The sequence below is a fragment of the Podarcis cretensis genome, assembly GCF_951804945.1.
Source record: "Podarcis cretensis genome assembly, chromosome: 10".
Classification (NCBI taxonomy): Eukaryota; Metazoa; Chordata; class Lepidosauria; order Squamata; family Lacertidae; genus Podarcis; species Podarcis cretensis.
In genome coordinates, this window is record NC_137179.1 from 17,736,349 (window position 1) to 17,760,411 (window position 24,063).

At 42.4% G+C, this 24,063-nt stretch overlaps 1 protein-coding gene across 4 annotated transcripts in view; it reads left to right on the plus strand.

Moving 5' to 3' along the window:
* Positions 1–24,063, plus strand: part of MICAL3 (microtubule associated monooxygenase, calponin and LIM domain containing 3) — a 225,238-nt gene that overhangs the window by 182,628 nt on the left and 18,547 nt on the right. For all 4 annotated transcript variants that reach the window (XM_079992104.1, XM_079992105.1, XM_079992106.1 and 1 more), the window contains 8 exons: positions 2,153–2,245; positions 2,837–2,971; positions 4,137–4,228; positions 6,778–8,635; positions 10,840–10,934; positions 14,995–15,045; positions 17,878–17,985; positions 19,078–19,171. In XM_079992104.1, coding sequence (XP_079848230.1) covers positions 2,153–2,245; positions 2,837–2,971; positions 4,137–4,228; positions 6,778–8,635; positions 10,840–10,934; positions 14,995–15,045; positions 17,878–17,985; positions 19,078–19,171 — 2,526 coding nt within the window. The remainder of the gene's footprint in view (positions 1–2,152; positions 2,246–2,836; positions 2,972–4,136; positions 4,229–6,777; positions 8,636–10,839; positions 10,935–14,994; positions 15,046–17,877; positions 17,986–19,077; positions 19,172–24,063) is intronic.

The window sequence follows — 24,063 nt, forward strand, 5'->3', positions numbered from 1 at the left end:
TTTTTCATTTGTGCAGTAGGAAATTAGGACCAATTTAAATGTAACATTTATTGTATGTGGCACTTCAAAGAAGCTATGCAGATGCCTCTATGTTTTGAAGGTTGTTTTATGCAAATAATAATACTAAGGCCATTTATATAGAACTATATAGCATTATACAGCAAAGGGTTCAAGTTACTTCACACTTTTTCTATCATTAATCTTTTTCTCATTAATCCTGTAAAATAGGTTAAGATTATTCCTGCATTGTAGATGTCAGCTCATTTTAAGAGATGATAGCTTGCCTTGTAGCTTCCTCTGAATTCATAGCAGAGGTGACATTTGGATTAGAGACATTTTCTTCACAGCCACTATGCTACAATAGCCCATGTGCATATGGCAGACATGAGCAGTGTGTAGTCCCAGGCACCTGGCTGGAAAATATCACAGCGACTTGGAAGCATCATGTTTACAGCGGCCCCTAGTTGTGAATTTCTAAGTTTTTCTATTCCTGAGAGAGACCTGGGCACCCCCTGAATTTGAAAGTGCACCATTTCAAAGAGGAGAAAATGCTTTAACAAACCGAAGCTTGTTGTAACCCTAAAATCTGAGAGAGAAGTGGAATATGTTAGTTGTTCTTGCCAGGCCATCTTCTGGATCAGGGGTAGCCAACATGGCACTCTCCAGATGTTGTGGCCATTTAGCATGCTGTCTGGGACTGAAGGAAGCTGCAGTCTAAAACATCTGGAAAGTGCCCTACTCCCTCCCTGCACTTATTATTCAGAATTACCCCTGTCACTGAGGGCATTTTAGGAAAGAAGAACCAGGTTTTTACAAGCTAAAAACTTAATTTTGCATAATAGAAAAGTGATTACTTGAGATTTGGCACCTGAGTTTTGCATGAATGTAGTTAGTGCATTTCTAAAACCTTTTGCTTCTGACAGCAGAGCTTACAGGACGGCTGCATACCGCCTTACCCAGTTGTGGCTGCTGACCAACTTGGACAAAATGTTGGCTCCATTCGTTTCTGGCTACAGTAGTGCATAGCTCACAAATTTTGGTGTGACAGCTTTTATCCCTTTGCACTTCATCTTTAACTGCGTAGTGTGTGTAAATGCATACTTGTACAATAACTGTGAATAGGTACGTGTCTCCACCACACCAATATATGTTTGCACCAACGTGTTCCCAATTTGTACCTCCATTAAACATGTCACTGACTTCTGAAGTCTTTATTTTTATTCTGTGAATCGGCCTGAGATTATTCTGTGAACTGCCCTTAGACCTCCGGGCATAGGGCGGTATATAAATTCAATAAATAAATAAATAAAATATATCTTGATAATGTTAACAGGGCAGTCATGGGAAATTGCACGATAGGTTGGGCAATTACAAAATTTCATTTTTTTAAAAGAGGATTTTCCAAAACGTTGCATCACTTAGCACCAATTCTTTTAGTCTCTGAGATGCTATATTCCAGCTTACCCAACCAGTGCTTGCTTTGGATAGTTGAACAGACCAGCCAAAGTCTGGTAAACATATGCCAAATATAACTGTGCTTTGAAACTATTGCTTTGCAAGACAAAATGCACCCAACAGAAAACAAATCTGGTATCATAGACTTTCAGATAAGAGGTCACCCAGGCGATTTCAGGGCAGAGATGGGTAAAGTGAACCTATTAAAAGCATCTGTGAGCTGAGCTACATGATCAGTAGTTAATATAGTGCAACTCAAGGTTGGCTTTACGATTTCAAATGCAAATAGGTTCAAATGCTTCCATGTTTTGTTTAGTTTAGTTTTTTAAAATTGTTCTATATAGTTTTCTCTCAGATATGCTAGGTTTAATATGCAAAGTTTGGTTTTATGGGGGCAGCATACAAACATACAGCACACCTCACTTTTAACTAGTGTAATTTTTGTCTTTGTTGGAAACTGCCCAGAGTGGCTGGGGAAGCCCAGCCAGATGGATGGGGTACAAATAATAAATTATTATTATTATTAGTGGTATAGTTCAGCAAAGTCTGCATCACATGATATTACTGTTTCTGGCAGTTAGATCTTCACACACAAAAGTGGACTTCTGAAGAGACCACAGTACACCTTAGAACTTGAACTTACATGCATCTGTTTTCTCCCCTACCCCCGTTTCTTTATGTATCATATTTATTCTAGCCCTGTGTGAGGAGAATGACTATGAAGATGAGGCAGGCACTGAGCCTGCAGAAGCTATTGAAGATGGGGACACAGGTGCAGAGTTGGATGATGGTATGGGATCACGAACTCCCTAGTGTGTCGTCAGACATAGTTTCTGTAGTACAAAGACATGTCTCAAACGGGTGCAGTGGTGGTATTTTGTGCAAGACTTAGCAAACCCCAAAACATTTGAGCTCAGTGCATGTGCTGTTTTAGCAGTGTGTGAATGTGTGTGGAGACAGTTGTAATTACAATTGTGATGTTTTATTCATTTGAGGATTAGCGGTGCTCAAGAAAGCTTCTGAGATGAGTGGAGAGAACCTATTGCTATCAGTATTGACCTAGAGCTAGCCATATGCTAAATGGGTATACAAAAGTAATAAAGGATAAGTTAATTATTCAGAGAATGTGCCAAGTCCTTCACCAGCAGATTGTTTTAATGGGGGGCCATTTTGAGAATCAGATGCAGAAGGTGAGCCAGCCACCCTCCGTCCATCTGATTGCCTTCAAATCTTACTGTCACAGCCACCATTTCCCTTCACTCATCTCTCTTGACTCTGGGTTGGCAAGGTGAAATCTTACCACGAAGACACCCTAGATTTGCATGTCAGATCCGTTAGTTTTTGTTCTTCTCCTTTCCTTGCAAAAAACAATGGGGAGCAGATGACATCCCATCTGATGCAGAAGCAGAGTGCCGCTTGCATCAAGAAGAGGCAGAAGAACTAGAGCTGAAAGTCTCTGAAAAAGAAGAAGCAGCAGAAGAAGAAGAGATAGCTGCCCCTTCCGTTGAGACAGAAGGTACCAAAATTTAATTATCAAGTCTGAAGCCCCAGGCAGTTTTGAGCAGTCTGCACTGCAGGCGGTACTGTATTCTAACACAATACATCGTTCTCATTATCATTAAGTAAATCTGTGGCCAAGTTGCCAGAGAACATTTGCTGCTCAGGGAATGCTTGCAGGTGGCTGCCATGAAGGTGTACACACGGAAAATGTTGTGTCAGGTTATGGAAATGATAGTCTTGCTTAAGTCTAGGCTGCCTTTTTGAAACCTGATTTGTCAAAAGCCCTAAAAGAAAAAGAATAAAAGGCCAAGGAATAATACTTGACACCTGACATTTTTATGGCAGCTGATCTTACTTGGATATTCAGGCTTCATAAGGGGGTACTAGCTGGAGCCATGTTCACATTGGGGGGTCTTCTCAGTATGGGATACCTCTGTGGTGCTAGTTTCCATCAGTGGCTTCCTTTTGGCTCTATAGAAGGAGGACTCCACAACTTGCAGCCAACCATCTTAGGGTGGCATGAGTCTTGTGGAAGCTGCTTCTGCTGTCTTGGCTTTGGGGTTTGTTACTACCTTCCCTGGAAACAAAGGCTTCTCTTGTCATCTTCTGGCTTAATTTTCATCCTGCCCTTCTAGAATTTATGGAATTTGCTACCCCAAAATGTGGTGGTGACCACTAGCTTACGTGGCTTTGAAGCAATTAGGCAAATGCATGGAAGACAGGGTTATCAATGACTATAAGCTACAATTAGTGTCTCTGAATGCTTCTTGTGCACTTCTCAGAGGCATCTCAGAGGCCACTATGGGAAGCAGGATAGACTAGGATTGACCTTGTGTCTGGTCCAACTACCCTTTACTGCTAAACATATTTCTTTTTGACCTGTAATGAGCCACACCTCTACAAGCAGTGTAATATTTTAGCATCTAAAGCTACAATCTTGTGCATACCTATTTGTGAGTAATCTCCACTCATTTTAAAAGTACTTGCTGCCAAGTAATATGCATCACATCAGGCTGCACCGATCATAGCACTGTGACTGTCTTGTATAACTGGGTGGAATGGTAGTGTTCAAGTTAAGTACCAAGTTGACTATCTGGAAATAAGCAAGGAGGCGGCGGTAAACTCAATGCACTTCATTTGGTTTAAAATAATTATTGACTTATTTGTTGGTTTTCCTTCAGACCCTTGCAAGCTTTGTCTGCCTGACCAGTCACCGTGTGAGAGGGCTGCTCTGCCGACTCCAGCTGAAAACCACAAGGAAGAAGAAAAAGAAGTAAGAAAAGGGATTGTGATTTTCTTCATAGCTAATGCTCACGTACCCAGCTGAGTAAAATGTTAAAAGAGAAACTTGATCCTAACCCCTGATTCCATACACAAAATATTTGTAAGCTTATTTTAAATTTTTATTTAAATTTTTATAATAGATTGGCTTGCAATGTAAATGCACGTGGAAGTGCTTCTCTCATTGAAACAGGACTGGCAAATATTTGGTTTGGGATCTCTGTATAAAAACAAGTTCCAAACATTCTGCCATGAATATGCTTAGAACAAAAATTGGTGAAAAATTAATGGGAATGCGTTTTAAGAAATTAACTGAGGTAGCTGAAGCCACTGAATTTGTGAGAGTGCTGCCTACGTTATATTTGGTACTTGGAAGAAAAAATCCAGAGTACAAAACAGAGGCATCATTTGTGAACACTGTGCTTTTATACAAATAGTGGCTTTTAATAACAATATTTATTATTCATAAAGTTGCTCAGCAGTCTAAAGCATATTTCAAAAATCAAGACAGGCCCATTCCACACACTTAGAATCCTAGGAACACAAACCTACCTATGGAGAAGGTGTGATCTCATTCCTGTTGGTGCTCTCATTTTTGCTGTTTTTGCAAGCAAAGCCCACAGTGCCTCCATATATTATTCTGTAAGGACACAGTGTGTGTGCATTTAGAAAACACTACTCTTCATTTGATTCACAAGAAAGTATTTATTTATTGAAATATTTATATCCCACCCATCAGCTAAATGTCTATAGAACAACAGAAAATACACATCATTCAAATGACTGCCCCGCCCCCACTGTAAAGACCAGAGTAAATAAAATCATTTTAAGCTAATGAAAGAAGAGCCAGTGCAGGACAGGAGGCCAGCTGAGACACCATCACAGAGAAGGCTCTCGCGTCATGGGTACAATATGTGAGGCAGCTGACACCTTAGGTGAAGCCATGTTTTACTTTTGTGCCTCATGCTCTGGAGTTTTCTTAGCTTTTTGAAAAGCTGATTTACTTTGGACGTTAAGAAAGAGCTTGCTAGTATCAAGCAGTACTTTTAATTGGCTATATTCTGTGACCAAGGGGGGTGGGCGGTGGCGGAATGAGACTTTCTCCTTATTCTTTCCCATAGATTTGTAGGTAAAAGACTCATTTCCCAGAATCTTCTTTACTTCAGTCTGTTGCAGGACAATTTTCCAACTTATTCAGAGCTGAGTCAGTCATTCCTTGAGGATGTGTCAGAAGTCACCCAACAATCATCTTTGCTGGCACTTCATGTGACTTGAACTAGTGTTATGAAATACAATCCACGTGCCTTGTGGGGTTTTTTAGCACAGCAGAAATGCTTAAATTCAAAAAAATACAGAACAAGAATGACAGTCATTAGTGACACAATGTCCAAAAAGTATACAGCAATCTAAATAGATATAAAAGTAACTCATATTGGCAAGTACTGTGGTCCTTATTCATGGTCCTTATTCACCAGCTGTCTGTCTGTTCTGCCCTTAGATCTGCATCATATTACTGAATCTGTTGAGAGCTAGGGTTGTTAATTAAATTCTGACAGTGGAAAGTACCCAATGTTGCATGGGAATTCTTAGAAACAAAATCCTCCCTGATATATATAACTGGAAAATGTGATTTGTTACAAGGGCTGTGTATGCTCCCCAGTCCTGCCCCAAATCAATTCAGGAGGCTGGGTTAATATTTAGTTTGGTTCTTTTAGATCCTATGCAACTGGGACAGGGAAGGAGAAATCGTTTCTTCTTTCTTGCTCCCCCAACTGCTCTGCAGGATGCAGAAGGGTTCAGTCTTGCTGGGTTCTTCTTCACCAGCATGCTTCTGGCTGGGAACAGATCCCTGTAGTCAGCGGAACTTCACCCTTGGTGGACGACTAGTGTATGTGCCAGTTCTGTTTGCCACCTTCCCTCTCCCATGTCAATGCCCCCAACGTGTCTTAGCTCAGTTTAGACCCAGGTGTCCCTGCTGCCGCTGCCACCACCACCACCAACGATGCCACACCACTTTATTCTATGGACGCTTCTTACTCAGCTATTGTTGCTGTTGCCACCACCAGTATTTTGCAGGCAGCAGCTGCCTGAGCCGGACCCACGTCACTGCCACCCCCACAAACAAACTTCTGCATCAGCCATCACCATGGGGGCAATAACCAAGTATGAGAAACCAACCTGCAACATGGGGACAGTTCTTCTGTCCTCCTCTCCCCCCACGGTTAGGTTCTCTTCCCACTTAGGACCTTTGCAGTCTTGGCCACCCATTTTTCAATCCTTGCCCAGTACTTTCTCTGTAGGTGACACACTGGCAATCCAGATCCCTGCAGCCAGCAATATTGCATCCTCTGGCCAGTGCCTCATATGAGGAGAGTGTGCACTCTAGAAGATTTCCCAGAATTGCTCGTAACAATCTAGGGGTCTGTGGCAAACATGGAGCAGCTGGTATATGTACAATGTTTGGAACTCCTTGGTCTAGAACCTGCTGATGGGTGTTTTGTTCCATTGATGATGCTCTGTGTTTTATATCTGTCTGTGTAGGATTCAAAGGAGCTTCTTGCAACAGCGCCCTGCAAAGATGAATCCCCCGATGTACGGTTTTTCCCTGAACCGTTCCTCCCAGGAGAGGAGGCGCAAGTCAAGATCTGTGATGACCAAAAAGTCAAAAGCCCACCTGCACCACTCTCTCCAATACGGTCCCAGCCAGTTGCAATGCCTGAGACCATCACACCAACATCACCTGTGAAATCGCAGCCAGCAACTCCTGCAGCACCTGCATCTCCACCTGCCACCCCCTTGCCTATTTGTTCACAGCCTTTACCCTCTGGTGAAGCATCCATTCAATCTCCAGGGGAACCTGTGTGTTTCCAACCACTCCCAGCCTTAACCTCCACTCCTTTGGCCAAGCTTGCCCTAAAAAATCAAGATGGAGAGATGGAAAAATTGGGGAGCCCTACCACAGCAGAAGAAGCTTTGAAAAGGAATAATCTTGTGGAGGAGTTCTGGATGAAAAGTGCTGAAATCCGGAGGAGTTTGGGTCTCACCCCTGTGAACAGAAGCAGGGGACCAGAGCCAAGCTTTACCATTTCCCCCCTTGAGTCTGCCCCCCTGAAAACATACACCCCTGAGCGTATTTCAGAAGAGAAGGGGATCCACATTGTAAAACCTCAGTCAGCCTCAAAGAAGCCAGTCACAGCGAAGCTAGACAGTGAGCAGTTTTCTTTGCTGACTCCAAAATCCCCATCAGAGAGAGAGCTGAAAAATTTGAGTGATGTTAAGAGAGAGTTGTCCAGCAGTTCTGGACTGGGTCTTCAGGGCAGTTCATCAAACATGAGAACATTGGCCAGCCAGAGTTTCAACACTTCTGATTCCACCATGCTCACTCCTCCATCCAGCCCTCCGCCTCCACCACCTCAAAATGAAGAGCCAGCAACACTGCGGAGAAAAAGGCACCAGGCAACTTGGCAGAATGAGGCTGAGTCTAAGCCGGCTTCTATGCAAACACCTCACCCACCACCAGCAGCCAATGAAAGGATCCGGCCAGCCAGGGAGTCATCCCAGCCCTCCAGAGTGGAGGTACGGAAATCATTTGTGGAGAGTGTAGATGAGATACCATTTGCCGATGACGTGGAGGACACTTACGATGAGAGGACTGAGGATTCGAGCATCCATGAAAAATATTACACGCCCCCCAGTAGGCCGAGGCCAGAGAAGTCTCTTCACCTACATTTTGTTAAAGAGAATGGTGGGCCACCATCAATGGAAGGGGGGAGCCAGCAAAAGAGAGGCCTCCCTCAAGTCTCTGCAGAAGCGAAGGAGCTAGCGGAGGAAAGAATGAGAGCCAGAGAGAAGTCCATCAAGAGCCAGGCCTTACGCGATGCCATGGCTAAGCAGCTATGCAAGATGAAAGAACTGGAGATGGCCAATGCTGCTGGTGCTGCCAAGTTGCACAAGGCATCTACCATGCCTTCAAAGACCAAAGAGCTGTATTTTGAATCCCAGAAACATTTGGGTATGAAAGCTGGCGAAGGCCCCACGCTGAAACACGAGGCTAGTAGTGACAGGTTCTTTTCACCCTTTGCGGACACCAGTGGGCGTGATGGGTCAGTCACATCCTCAGAAGGCTCTGGAGGGAAGAGTAAGAAAAGGACTTCTCTCTTCTCCCCCCGCAAGAACAAAAAGGAGAAGAAGTCCAAGAATGACAGCAAGCTCTCTGACAAATCCAGCAGTGCGGCTGAGGAAGCCACGAAGCCCAAATCACTGTGGAAGTCTGTGTTCTCTGGCTATAAGAAAGACAAGAAGAAAAAGACAGATGACAAATCCTGCCCTAGTACACCTTCCAGTGGGGCCACAGTGGATTCTGGGAAGCATAAGGCGTCTCCAATAGTTAGAGCAGCAGGTATAGTGTCACTGACTGCATTCTTTAGTGATTCCACTGTACCTGAAAATCTTTTGCAGATTTCTTCCATGCACAGAAAATGAGCCCAAGAAAGCCTCAGCGCCTAGGGCTTGCCGATCAAAAGGTCGGCGGTTCGAATCCCTGCGGCGGGGTGTGCTCCCGCTGCTCGGTCCCAGCGCCTGCCAACATAGCAGTTCGAAAGCACCTCCGGGTGCAAGTAGATAAATAGGGACCGCTTACCAGCGGGAAGGTAAACGGCGTTTCCGTGTGCGGCTCTGGCTCTGGCTCTGGCCAGAGCAGCGATGTCACGCAGGCCACGTGACCCGGAAGTGTCTCCGGACAGCGCTGGCCCCTGGCCTCTTAAGTGAGATGGGCGCACAACCCCAGAGTCTGTCAAGACTGGCCCGTACGGGCAGGGGTACCTTTACCTTTACCTTTAACCTGTGATTTGGGAGGTGATTAAGGGGGGAGGGGAGAGATAAGCATAAAAAGGCAGAAGAGGAACAAGGAAAGTATGAAAAAAAATAGTATTTTACAAAAGCATGGGATTTCTAGTTTTAGTTCGAGGAATAGGAATATGTGTTCCTCTGGATGTTCATGTACCCCAGTTCCAAGCAGTCGTGAATGGTATTTGGCAAACAACACACCACAAGCTCCCTTTAAAGTGATGTATGCAAGGGAGATGTATATTTTCTGTGGGTGCTTTCAGGGACTCCTTCAATTCTTGCAACCTCTTTCTCTTTTAAAAATGAAATTGTTGAAACAGCTTTCTTGTGGGAGGCCTGATTTGGGGGGGGGGGGGGCAGTTGCTCTGATGATGATTGAGAATTAGTCCCCTACTCCTAAGCAGCATATTCACAGACATGCACATTTGGGGGAGGAGTACACAGCTACCCAGTGGTATCACTGTTCCCTGCCTAACTGGGAGCAGCTGTTTTATCCAAGTGCCCCAAATGGGCTACAAAAGATCCCATGCGTGGCCTAGTTTTGTGAGGCATGACTGGACACATCCATGAGTTTCCATTTTGCTGCAACACCCAGACTCTAGGGATATTTGTATCAGCAGCAGTGTTAGGCTTGATGTATGAGTCATCGTTTTCTCCCCCCAGTTCCCATCTCAAGCCTGGTGAAGTCAGTATGAACAGTCTGCTTCATTGTCAACCAGGCTTGGGAGTTTGGGATTAGGTTCATCTGGTTCTGTGCCCTGCTCTTATTTTAAGCCACTTGGACAAATCCATTTGAAGGATAGTGTTCTGAGTGATCTGATGGTTTTCTTTCTCATATATTGTCTGACTCAGTTTATAACTTTTAAAATAGCAGGTTGATTATCTGGAGAATAAGTAATAAAGGTGCCTCAGACGAAATCAGAAATATTCAGCAACTTGCAGCTTGAGGCCCAGCTCATAAACTTCCATTCCAGTTGCAATAGTATTGGCCTAATTGGTAGCATACCTTCCAGATAACTTGCTTGGCATGGAAAGAATAAGTCCCAGCTGTTCTTCAAGGAACATCTATATTGCTTTTTGAAGAAAAGTATTGAAGAAGTATAAATCAAGGCATCTGAGAAAGTTACTAGTGGAGGTGCAAAAAGGTCACACTCTTAGATCTTCCGCAGATTATTATAATTAATGCCAGCAGCACGATATCTCTTTCCCATGTCATAGAAGAGGAGGGATGTAATCTTACTGTAGGTAAAACAGGGACAGATAAACCTGGTGTGTATTTGCTTTCTTCCACCGAACTCATAGATGCATAAACACACACTCTTTTTTATCTTCACAACAACAACCCTGTGAGATAGGCTAGGTGAGTACCTCAAGGTCACCCAGTGAACTTCATGACCAAGTGAGGATTTGAACCTGAGTCTCCCCTGTTCCTGCCCAACACTGTAACCACTGCACCACCATGACTCTCAGTGATGTGGTTAGAAATAAATTTAGTAGGGACCAGGGAGGAGAAATGTGTCCTTCAACATTAAAGAAATTGAGCACACAGATGTCAAAGAACATCATTAAAAATGGGGAGGGGGAATCACAAACGGCCAGGGCATTGCTCCGGGAGAAAGGGGTAGCTGCTCTAGTCAATGTAGCACAGTGGGTGGCATGTTCTTTTTTTCAGACTTCAAGAGACTCATCATCTAAGTTCATTATGATGCCAGCTGCTCCTCTGGCTGTGTCATCTGATTTGTTTCTTTACCATCGCAGATTTGCAACTACGTCGACACTTAAGCTTCTCTGAGGACTCTGACCTCTCCAACGATGACGTCTTAGAGCGCTCTTCACAGAGATCCAAGCGAGAGGTAAGATTAAACTGGGTGGGAAATGTTGAGCTAGCTGTGCTCTTTCATAGCCAAGATAAATAATAAAACCTTAGGAAAGCTGAAGTGATTAATGTTTAATATTTTCTATTAATTTACTTTATCTGGGCTGGAAGAAACCTGCAGACAAAAGCCCACTTTTGGATATATCTGGAATTATACTGTAAAAACTCAATGTTTATGAAGAACATTGCTTTTCACATCTATTAATAACTATATATGGTATCTACACAGATCAGATGATCTGCCTATCTATACAAACACACTTTTAGCAAATGTCGGAACTGTGACATCCACATTTAGCACACTGACCACTTAATTGCTTTATATGAGTTGTCCATTGGGGTATAGAACAAACACATTGATCCAGAAATATAGGTCCTCCTGAGGAATCCTCACTTTTGGCCTGAAATGCTGGATCTCTTTCCTAAATGATTCCACTGGCTATGTCTCAACCTCAGTTATGTGATCTGTAGCATCAATTTATCATCTCACATTGCTCCTGTTGAGAATGAGATGCAGCTTGCAAAGCTGGTATGTTTGTTCCAGTTGTTGTTCCTTTGATGTGTACTGGGAATGGCTTGTATGGTTTACACCTCATGACAAACCATATCACTGGTTTAGGACTCAGTTTCCAAGCTTTATGGGAAAGTCACTACCTCATCAAAGAGGTGCTAAGTTCCTTGCACTGTTCAGTTTTATGACAGTGAAGAACGCCCTACAAGCGCTGTTTCAAATGGCAAGATGGAGGTCTTATTTGCAAGTATGATTATTTGCATGTCGAGCAAATAATCTGTAGTTCTTCCGGCTAAAAGATCTGCTTGTGAGTAAGCACTCCAACTGGCCACTTTTATCTTGGATGATAAATTACAGCTCAGGCAGCTGTCCAAGGATGATGATGTAAGCTTGTAAATGTGACTGTCTTTCATACTCAGACGCTGAGTTTCTTCCCATGTTTAACATACCTATATTTGAGCTGTTGTTGTTTTTTATTGGACCCTTCCCTGCCCCCCAACTTCCCAAATGCTTGCCTTCAGGATTTTCCTGGCAGGTTCCACATTACATCTGGGATGCAAAGGAATGAGGAGGTACCTGGGGGTGCTGGAAACAGCATCATGGGAGAGGGTAGTAGTAACAATGTGGTGGGTTCTGATAAGTCATGAAGCAGTTACTTACTCATGTCTGCATAGAGCAGAAGTGGGAACCTGTGGCCTTCCAGATGTTGTGGGATTCCCACTTCTACCTTCCCCAGCCAACATAGGCAATAGACAGGGAGGGTGGGAGTTGCAGCCCAGCAACATCTGTAGGGCCTTGCTACCCAATCCCTGGCTTAGAGCCCTGAAGCTGCCTCAACGTTCATATATCTGCTTAGCATGGATTGGTTAGCACTTTTACCACATCTGACTCACACAGGTGGCCAACATGTGATGAAGAGTGAGAATTACGTCACCTCTAAATAGCCATTGGAGTGCTTAATGGTTGTTTTGTTGTGTATTTTGAATATTGCAGACATTCCAGGTATCTTAATCAACAGCAAAGAACTGTTATTAATATGCATTGAGAGTTGCATCAAGAAGGAATATGTACTGAAAGAGTAGAAGTAATTGGTCATTTTACCAATCTTAACTCCTCCAGTTACATGAATGAAAGGATGGTTAAACATTCCATGGACTAACTAATCCTCTCCAGTTCTGATATTGAGCTGGGGTGCATAAAACAAAGCAGCTCTCTTACCTCAGTAGAGAGATCAGGAGCAGGCTGCAGGATTGTTGTGTCAGTGACAATACATGGCTTGACTGCAGTGAAGAAGAGAGGGGAGCAGCTGTGAGGAAGAAATACACAATTGCAGTCTGTTCCCCATTGCTTAGTTGTAGTTCATAGAGCCACCTTTGCTCTTCACTGCCCCAGTGTGATGTTTTCCATGCTGGTGAGTTGTGAGAACAGAAATGGCAGGGTGTTGTGGGATGGTCTTAATTTGATTACTAATCTGGAATACAAGGGCATGGTCTTGTGTGTGCCTCCTGAGGCAGTATTTTCTTCTCTCTGCTACATGACCGATCATGAACTGCTTATAGACCAAAACCCAGCAGCTAGCGCTCTTGTTGCAATACCATATCCTCTTCCCAAAGGTTGCCTGTTTGATGTGGTTTACTGTAATGTTTGCAATTAGCTCTTTAGTTTTGTCTGCTGTCTAACACTAGAAGCAGCTTCTAAATAAATGCTGGTATAGCTTGCTGTGGGATATGTGCTTCTTGGAGCTTTGGTCAGTGTATGTGTGTATGTGCTGATGTTGTAAAATATTTGATATACTTAGTATCTGGCTGTTCATTCAAGGATATATTACCTTCTCTGGTAGCCTGCTGAAGGCCGAGGTTTTGTCTACAGCAGGGGTCCCCAACTGTCATGCCTGTTATGGTCATGGAGGGCCCCTCCTAGTTACAAAACAGATCAACCCTTGGCCTGGTCCACTAGGCTTTTCTTATGCTCTTATGCTAAGGGGGATGTTTGACACTGTGGGTGTCATATTGGAGGACCCAAAGTCTAAACTCTGGTTGCACTTCAGTTTTTCCTTCATGTTTATTCATTTATTTAATGAAGATTAAGCGCACTGTGAAAGTACTGAAAGGCAGAGTGACATGTGTGCTTTAAGCAATTCCATAAAAGGTACCATACAATTGCAAAAAAAACAACAACTGGGCACAAAATTCAGTGTTCTGAAAAATCACATTTCATTTAAAAAAAAAGAGTGACACTTATAGCCTATGAAACGGGGAAACTCTGGTTTACTAGCTGCTGCTGGACACCATTCATCCCTGTCCTTTGGCTGAGCTGCCTGGGACTGATGGGAGTTGTAATCCAACAATTTCTGGAGGGCTGTAGTTCCCCCGTTCCTGCTATAACACTTCTGAGATGGGTAATGCCTTAGGGAGGAGCAAGGTTTTCCAGGGTAATTGACCGGGCTTCAATGGCCTGTTTGGCTCTTTGTCCTGCATAACTAACCAAAGCAGCACCACGTGCAAATTTTCATTTGCAAAATTGTTTAACTGAGTGCTTTCCAGGGTGGAAGGATGCCTAGGTGCCCTGTGCAAAACGATAATGTCTGTAAAGGTAAATCTCAATTCAAGTGGAAGATTGGAGTCAGACTTGAATGCCAAACTAGGCATTCATACACAGTTTCATTAGACAAGAAATAGTTATGTGACTATTCCTCGGGGGAGAAGCACAGATACACATATGGGGGGTGGGTATGATCAGCTGCTTTCTCCCATGTGAACTCTGTCACTGCCATAGTTGTCTTTAAACTCCCTCCTTCCACTATTCCTTCTGAACAGTAACAGAAGCTTTGCAGAGCCCTTTTCTTCCAATCCACCTGCGCTGCAAACTTCCATTTGCTTCTGCCTTGGCCCAGGCAAGGATGCAAGCAACAGAAGAGTGAAACAAGGAGAGGGCTCTGTGTAATCCTCTTTTTACTGTTCATGCAGGAGCAAATGGAGTTAAGCTTCTGCATGCATTTAAGCTTATGATAGTGAATCAGTAGGCTGAGCAACAATAATAACGTCTCTTAATTAAAAACAGCTGCTTTGTTGCTATGTTGTACCTAAATTGGTCTGGCCTGGACTTCCACAAGTTGTGATCCCTGTCATCTCCCAAGCTGAACAGTGCTCCCAAGCCATGTATATTAGTGCACCAAGAGTTTGATGAACCAACTCTTTCTGTTGCCTGTGACTACCAAAATTGGCAGCGGGGGTTGGGTAGGGGGTAGGGTTGTACCTCTGGCAGGCTACAATACATGGCTTGTAGGTTGCATTTGGGTTTGGGTCACAGGCAGTGCAGGCCTGGTCAAGTATTTGTTTCCTGATTCTGAAGCATTCACCCTCATACATAGTGCCATGTTGCACTTCGAGCAACCTTTGTGTTTGTTACTGTTCATTTTGTTTTCAGCGTATTAATGTTTAACTGGCTGTGCTCCATTTTATGTGTGTGGGTTTTATTATTTATTTATTTTTGCCTTTGCCATTCCTTCCCCCTCCCCCTTTTAAAGTCGATTTACGTCCCACACGCCTTGGCATTCAAGAGATCATACGCATCAAAGGTAGTGTCTCCATTCTCATTGACTGGCCACAGTTGCATGCATTCCCATTATTAACCTTCCAGAACTACTGTATAGTCTATGTCCCATCTCCCTGCCTTTGTTTGTACTAATGTAATTACTGACTGTGCATGTATGAAATGGTTAAAAAAAATAAGGGCAACCTGATCAAGGAAATGTCAAATCCTAAACCTTCATGCTCACTTGAAATGCATGCAGTATGTGCATCAAGGATCAACCAGAGAGAGAAAACCTCTTGATCTTGTTTTGTTGCTTTTTAAAAAGGTTTTAAAGGGTATTTTGCTGGACATATTAGGTATTTACTTATATCTGGTATAAATTGAAATTATTTTACTTTATTATTTATTGCATTTTTATTCTGCTCATCCTCCAAGGAGATCAAGGTGGCTTACAAGATTTCCCCATTTTATCCTCACAACAACCCTGATAGGTAGGGTAAGCTGAGAGGAAGAGATCAGCTGAAGGTCACCCAGTGAGCTGAATGGAGATTTGAGCTTGGATCTCCCCAATTGTAGTCCTCTACTCTAATCACCATGCCACACAGTAGCCTTGGCCATTATAATTTATTGATATGTTTCTGTACACTCCGTATAAGTCAGTGTAAAAAATAAAAGTATACACATAGGTAGAGTGCACAAAACAAGCGTCATTTTAATAATAATAACAACAACAACAACTTTTGCAAATACTTGTGTTCATTCCCACCGTTCTCCAAATCATTTGGTTAATTCTGAATTATTGATGAAAGCTGGTTCCAAATTGCAGCCCAAGTAACATATTGTTTTAGGGGGTATCACAATATCACCTCAGTTGCCCCTCTTCCCATTTTAAGCACATTAATAATAATAATAATAATAATAATAATAATAATAATAATAATAAATTTATTATTTGTACCCCGCCCATCTGGCTGGGTCTCCCCAGCCACTCTGGGCGGCTTCCATAAAAACCAAAAATACACTAAAATATCACAGATTAAAAACTTTCACATCAGTGGCTGTAATTGGTTTTGTACCTGTTCCATTTCCCTAAGGAACTCTTGAGTTCTATGTGAGTGTGACCTAGATATGTCAAACTGACTTCTCAGCAAGCTACAGTTCTCGAGATTCTTGGGAGAAACCAGTATCAAGTTTGTTGTGCAGCGATGCCTTCCAACTCTGCTCACAGGTTATATTCTCATGTTACCATTTTGTGTGTCGAAATCTACACATCTTTGAAGGCGTGCACATTGTAATATGAGAGTTGTCATCCAGGTGTGTTTTCTTCTTTTGGCGTAGTATATGCTTCAACTTCTTGATGCATACATTGAGCCAAATGGGAAATAAATGTGCAAGCATTCTCAGCTTAGGAAATGCAGGTTTTCCTGCTGAAGTGTGGATTTTAACATATAAAAATGTAATATGAGAAGTAGCACTTGATTTGAGGTTGCAGTCTTGAATAAGAAAACACTGAAAGAGGCAATTCACGGATTTGCTTTTCTCAGGGCAAACACATCACTTTTACACATTCTGTAGCCAAATACTTACATAAGCTACCAGTAAAACTGTTAGGATGGGCTTAGTGGGGCTCCAAAGTGATCTTCCTGTGATTTAGCATCTTTTTAGCACTAATAAACTCTGGTAACGCTAATGACTTCCAATCTCTAATCTGACCAGGATTTCAGCCACCCAAATCTTGTTGACTTGATTTTTTAAAATGGCATGAAGGTAATAGGGGATGCTGGGATATTTGTGTCAATCGGGGGCTGCTCTGAATTGTCAAGGGAGGATAATAGGTTAGGAAAACACATGATCCACACATCTTGTTACAACATGGATGTGAATTCTCAGCCCCAAAGCAACTCTGTAAGTTGCATGTTTATCTTGAAACTAGTTGTGTATATTAATGATTTTGACAAGATGTTTAAAAGACACTGGAGTATGTGTCCATAAAACTGGAAGACATAGGCAGCTTATAACCCCATAGAGGTAGTTCACACCACAAATTTATAGTTAAGTTGTATGATCAGCAGGCCCATGTGACACAACTGCTACTTGACCATTTAAGACTGTTGTAAGGGTGCTCTCACAGTTGTATGCTTGCCTAGAATGTTTTTATGTTAGCTGGAAGGATATTTGCGTAGCTTTCCTCATTGCGTTCTAGTTTTGTATGTGCTAAGAATTTACTTTTTAATATAGTAAAGAATTCATATTGCCATTATTCCCATTTGCTGGTTGAAGTGATTACATAGGCCTTTAGTGCATTACATAGGCCTTTAGATCATGAGTTTCCTCTATTGTTGCATTGAAAATGCAGGTTGAGTGGTTCCATGCCCTGCAGATTAAGTGATTGATAGGAGTTGCAAATATGGTAGGAGTTGCAACCTGGAGTCATGGTAGCACAAGGAAATAGGCAGTATACCATGTGCTTTAATCTACAATGACCTCTCAGCCTATTTCGTAAGATGATTTGGTCACGGGTTTATTTTTTTTACTTTGCCTAGGTCAAAAAGTAAAACAACAGGCTCCCTTCTTTGTAAGAAAGCTGATGAAATCAGGCACACCTCCTATCTTTAGGGCAAGCCACAAGGAGAATTGAAGAGGATGCAGCTGTAACTGGAAGCTCTCTGTTAAATCACTGCTTTGCACCTGATTCATGCCTTTCCTTCACACCTTACTTCTGCACCAAGGCCCACGCACTGCACTATTAGCACTCAAATTGACAGTTTGCCCGCTGAGAAGAAAGCCCAGCAAGTAGCACCTTCTGTTCCTACTTATTGAGGCTGACAGCTTTGTTGTAAGGGACTGAAATGCATTCCTCTCTTTATTGCTGCAGAAAGCATACACGGAGGATGAGCTCAACGCCAAACTGACCAGGCGGGTGCAGAAAGCTGCTCGCCGTCAAGCCAAGCAGGAGGAGCTGAAGAGGTTACACAGGGCTCAGGTAAAGCCACAATTTCCATCCATAATTTCCAGGAAGAAAAATTCATGAGCCTTTAAGAAGATAACCAACTGCATGTCTCGAGGAATGTCACATTACATTGACCTGTCTGGTGGTATGGTCCTGACGTTTTCCCATAATTAACTGCACTTCCTACATGTAAGGTTTGACAACGGTACATATTACTCTCCTGTTGCTGCCTGGAGTGCCGCTTTTGTAAGAAACCTGTATGAGCAGCTGCAAGCAATATACCTATGTACACTTCTGCCTTGTACGGATCCGAAACAGTAACTGGAGAATGTGTGACTTATCAATATCCTGAAGACACTTCACACAGCAGCACAAACAAAAAGGCATATCCCGGCCCTGAGGAGCTTTCAGTCTAGATTTTGACCAAATGGAGACAAAGGAGAGGAAGGTGGACCCTGGGGCAAGAGGAAGAATATACACAAATTCATACTACTCAAATATAGTAGGGGGTTATGGTTAAGAGATGTTGTGGAAGAAAGATTCCAAAATTATTTGAAGGTGTTTTTGGGAAAGGTGTGTGAGTACTTCCCACGTATCTAGGGCTTGCCCACACTTTGCTTGTCCCATGCCTAGAAAGCATGAGTCTGAGAAGTTTTCTGTTTGCCCCGCTGCTTGCCTCATGAAAACCTACTCTTTGGCACTGAATCGGAGCAAAGTCAATCCATGGGAAACCTGATTGACATTTGCTCCGATTCAGTGCTAAAGAGTAGATTTCCCTGGGGGAAAGCAAATGTGTAGACGAGCCCCTGCTCCCCATAGTGTCCACACACTGGATACTTCACCCACCATTTTTAAGGACACACGGAGAGCATGTTGCCAAACCAGGTACTTGGAGGGGAAATTCCCAGATGGGCCACTGTTTGGAAAACATCAGTGCTCTCTTTTCCCCCAGGAGTTGATAGTCAGTTACAAAACCTTAAGGCCCCTCTGGTTTTTGCCTCTGGAACAGCTCTTAGGTGGCGCTGGTCTGCTTTGGAAGCACTGGAGATTCTTGAAATTAGTATCCTGCCATTTGAACACAGGAGAATGAGGACCTATGTGTCTGTTTTCCCTCTTTTCCCATAGATTATCCAGCGACAGCTGGAGCAAGTAGAAGAGAAGCAAAGGCAGCTGGAGGAGAGGGGAGTCGCTGTTGAGAAGGCTCTTAGGGGAGAAGCAGGTACCTTCCAGTCTTCCATCTTGTGTTTTTCTTTTCTTACTACATTTTTATGCAAAGGTTCATAACAACCTGTGTGCTAGCTTTACAGACTGGTCCCTTCCTAAGCTGCAAGTTCTTTTATTAAATTATCTTTTTAAACAAATGAATTAAAATTCACCATTTCCCTTCTCTATCAGATCTTGGGCTTCTCTGCCTGTGAAGCTACCTAAATGGCAAGTTTCCTTAGCCGGGTTTCATTTGCTCTGAAAATACGTTTCACCTCTTCAGGACAAAGTTTTGTCCAATTATTGCAAAAAGGTGGTAATGCATATAGGTTACCCATCTGCCTAGCTTTCCTTTAGGAAATAAAACTTGGTTGTGGCAAGGAAGCTTCCACTTTGCCCAGCAAGATGAAAAAGAGAAGAAAGTAATTGATATAAATTTGTGTTTTTTAATTCACTGTGCCTTGAATCAGCATTAGCACCCTCATAAGGGACCATCACAGAACAGCCCCAGCAAGTATCACATGCTCTCTGCAAAATCATGCACAGCTTCAAGGCGTGTGAAACAGAAATTCAATACAACATGTGAAACAGTTGTTGTCGTCGTCATCTACTGTTAATGGAATGAACCTCTACACTTGATGGCCTGGTCTAATGAATGGTACTTGGAATTAACATAGATGAAAGACATTAAGAGCAGAACTAGATGTTACTGCACACACAGGACTGCTACTGAAAACCCAAAACTCTGCATGTAGTCTTCTGCCCACACACCCTTCTTAATGCCCAGTGAAAATTGCTATGCAACGTGATGTCGTCACTCTTGACTTTCCCTGCCTCCATCCTTCTTCATTGGGTGCCGAGGTGAGAGAATTCACTGCAAGACATTGCATGGTGAGTTTCACTAGACCTTACGAGGGAGGAAGAAGTAGTAATGAGAATACTGTTTTACCTGTAGCCCTGTGTCTGCCATAATGTCTAGTTCACCCGTGGGAGAGAACATAGTTAGATGATTTCCTCACTTGACATATTCTGCCACTCCTTCCTTGAGAAACAAGTAGAGGCAAATACACAAAAGCCCAGGTTATTTCACATGATCCATTTACCAGAGGTGTAAAAGGCAACCTACTTGGTGAAAATGAATTTAACTTAATTTTGAGAATATGTAAAGACGAGTAACCTTTTGTTATACTGACCTTAAGTTTGGGAGGGAAATGTAACCAAATTGACTTTCCTCAAAACAGCCTGGAAGAATTGTTTTTCTGCTTTGTTTGAAGCTTGGATTGACACACTGAAATTTCCAATAGGAATGCGGTAGGATTATCAGTGACCGGACAATCAGTGCACTAAGAACAGATACTACCTGAACATTACACTTAATTATTACAATGTATTTCTTTTTATTATGATGTATATCCTGCCCTATTCTGAAATCTCCTGGTAAATAACATCCTATTTGAGACAGATTTAACAATATCAAAGGCAACACAGGATGAATTAAATTTTAATCCCTTGTGTGCTGTCCTTGACCACCAAATGCCACCCCAGTTACAGGAGACTTTCCCTACCTGTGTTAGATACCCAGGTTTTGGCAAATCTTAAAAGATTAGGAATTCCATAATTGTGGATTAGCCCTCGGGAAGTCTCATGTATCCTTATAGTTGAAAATTACTTTGCAGAGAGTGGCCTACAGTGATCTTGGCACCTGCAAGGGAGCCCCAGGGAGGGAACTGTGTGGGACTTAATCTCTTTAAGATTGAAACCAGCAACATCTAGTGCACCACAATCACAAACTGAGCATCATACCTTCTCCTTATTTTCAAAGGCAGTCTTCCCTAAAGCTACATATGTTGAGTTAATGAGTACATTTTGATAGTGCCATCACCACTAGCTGCCCAAACTTGCTTATTTTATCCTGCAGTTGACTCTGGTTTAAAATGCTTTTTTCAGGCTTTCAGAGTCATTCTTGTTGCATCAGAGAGAATTTGATTGCCTCCAACTTGAAAGGGAAAGAATCTATAGAGAATATGTTTTGGTAGGACTGCAGAGTGCAGCTTTTTGCTAGTGGTAGCTCACAGCATCAGCTGGGGCCAAATCATGTACTCGTCATGTCGAACTTAATCCCTGGAATACTTTTACAACTATTTAAATATTGTTGTTTAAATTGTTTCATAAAATGAATGCAGGTATATAGTTTTAAAAGAATAGAAAGAATTATGCACCTCTACATTCAACAGTCTACAGCCATCTCAAACTCTTTTTTTTTTTTTTGTCACCTGACATTCATTTCATTGTCCCCCAGCATCCTTATGGGTGGTGTCATCAGAATTTGAGGAGCTTTGCAAACAACTGAGGGCTTTACTTGCCACACTTCATGGGCAGTGGTGGTGCTTTGGCAAGCAGAAAATTATTAGAGATGGCTTTAGATATCTAAAATGTGATGGGGAAGTGGAGAGGGAGAGACAAATGAAAAGGTTGGCTTATTTTGGGGCCTCACAGGTGTGCCTATGAGTATTAATAATTGCCTTTTGAATTCAGGATTTATAGCTGAAAGATGTCCATATTCAGTAATCCCATGAAAAATGGACTGTTAATGGGGCATGCTCTTATTTCATGAGACGAGAGAATTATTAATTTTTTAGATTTTCATGTGCCTTAAAACCTCTTTTTCCTTACACACCTTCAATATCAGCAGTAACTTATTTCTGTATACTGTCCAAACAACCTTGACTGCCTTATGCAGTGTATATAGTATTGGCCAAACTGATATGCCTTGCAGACTACAGTTACAAAGCCTTATTCTCTTAATGGCTAGTAATAGGTTTGCTGGAAAAGGAGCTTCTGCTTTGGTAATGCAGATGGGAAGAGAACACCTTCCCCAAACTACCCATTCTTTATTGTTAAAACAGCTTCCTTGTGTATGAGTTAATTAGAATTTTGTGTCCATTTCACGCAAGACTTATTCTACATTGATACTGCTTCTATTGTTAGGAGCATTGCATGCACCCTTTAACATGGGACAAATACACAAAAGCTCTCCTACTATGTGCACTTGTGGTGAAACAGACATGGTATGTGCTTATCATGTTGTAATAAACACACAGCATACATGCCCTTGCCATATGTAGACGGCATAGACACTGTACATAGGAAGTGATTTTCTGCCTGGAGCACTTTTGTACACTTTCTATGCTACTTTATATATTGAAAACTAAAGTTCATCTTATTGTGTGATGTGTCAAAGGAACATACTTTGTGCATTCCATAAACAGCCCAATGCACTTTGGTATTCCAGGCAGAAAATGCAAGTACAGTCGTACCTTGGAAGTCGAATGGAATCTGTTCCAGAAGTCTGTTTGACTTCCAAAACATTTGGAAACCAAATCGCAGCTTCTAATTGGCTGCAGGAAGCTCCTGCAGCCAATCAGAAGCTGCGGAAGCCCCATCAGATGTTTGGATTCCAAAAGAACGTTTGCAAACTGGAACAATCACTTCTGAGTTTGCGGCATTCGGGAGCCAAAACGTCTGAGTTCCAGGGCATTGAGGATCCAAGGTACGACTGTGGTGCCCTTTACTACTTGGTAGTAATAATAATTAATTATAGTTTGGTGGCCTTTAATGGTTTTCCTCAAAATATCTGGCACCTGAGGCCAACTGGCTCAGCTTGCATAACAGAAGGTCCAAACCTATCTTGACCCAAGTGAAATTTTTGAGCATTGGACAAACTCTGACACCAATTTTCTTGAGTCTGTCATGGTGCTTCCTTCTTAGGGGTTGAAACTAAAGTAACAATTGACATTTTATTTCTGATTAGAAATAAATTAATTTGAAAAGTGTCATCCTGGAAACACAAGGAAACACTTTATGATGAGCAGTTCAGAGGATTTAAGTCTTCCATACATATTTTTGTTCTCTTGAGTTAAGTGACCCTAAAGTCTGTTGCATACATCATTACTGCTTTAATAAGGCTCTTCATAGTTTACCAGAATGTATAAAGATTTCCAAATGTTATATACTCCCAGCAGACATTGACATGATTATTAGGCATACTGGATGCCCTATTTAAACTGGAGGGGTTTTCGTTTGGGTCAGAATGGAGACGCTTTGTAGAACATAGTTATTTTAGGGGAAGAACCCTTACATTCTGCAGAAGGGGCATGCCAACTGCTTAGTTTTTCCTAGCTATGTGGTGTTGAGTTCCTTGCCCAAATCCAGACACCCCTGGCCCATGTGGCCATTTCATGTTTCCTACTTCTGACAACACATCCTATAAAACAGTATCTGCCATTTATGGAAAGTGATCGCAGGAATGTAGATGTGTGAGAAAAGTTACCAAAGAATTGGCTATGCCCTTAGCCTTCCCAAGACCAATCTTACATGCAAGATCCCAGATTCCATTGGGCTTGTTTATTGATTTACCCTGGAGGTGAAAAAACTTACCAAAAAGAAGCTGCAAGAGTGAAGACCCTAGTATTTTTCTGGTTGCTTAGCCGACACAAAACGATGTAGCTGAATAAAAAGAAGGATGAAATGAGAAGACCCAGCCCAACGCCTTCCCCTACTCTCTTGAATGGAGATGTATCTTTCCCCAAATTCCCTCCCTACTGGAGAATGTTTGTGGATCCTTCCTTAATGTCCCCCAAAATAACAGTGCAGTGCCTCATCTTGATACAAACCAGTATAGGTGACAAATCCTCATACAGAGTCCAGCCTGCTCTCCTTCTCTGCCTGGAAATCCATGCCTGCCTGTCCTCCCTGCCTATTTACCAGGGAATACTTTATCCTCCCCCTGTCTTTACAGTATATACCGTATATATGTATGTGTATATATTTATTATAGAGTTGCATGATTTCTTGTTTCTTCTGTTTCTGTCTCTCTCTTTCCCTGTCTTGCTTCTCTTATGTATGCAA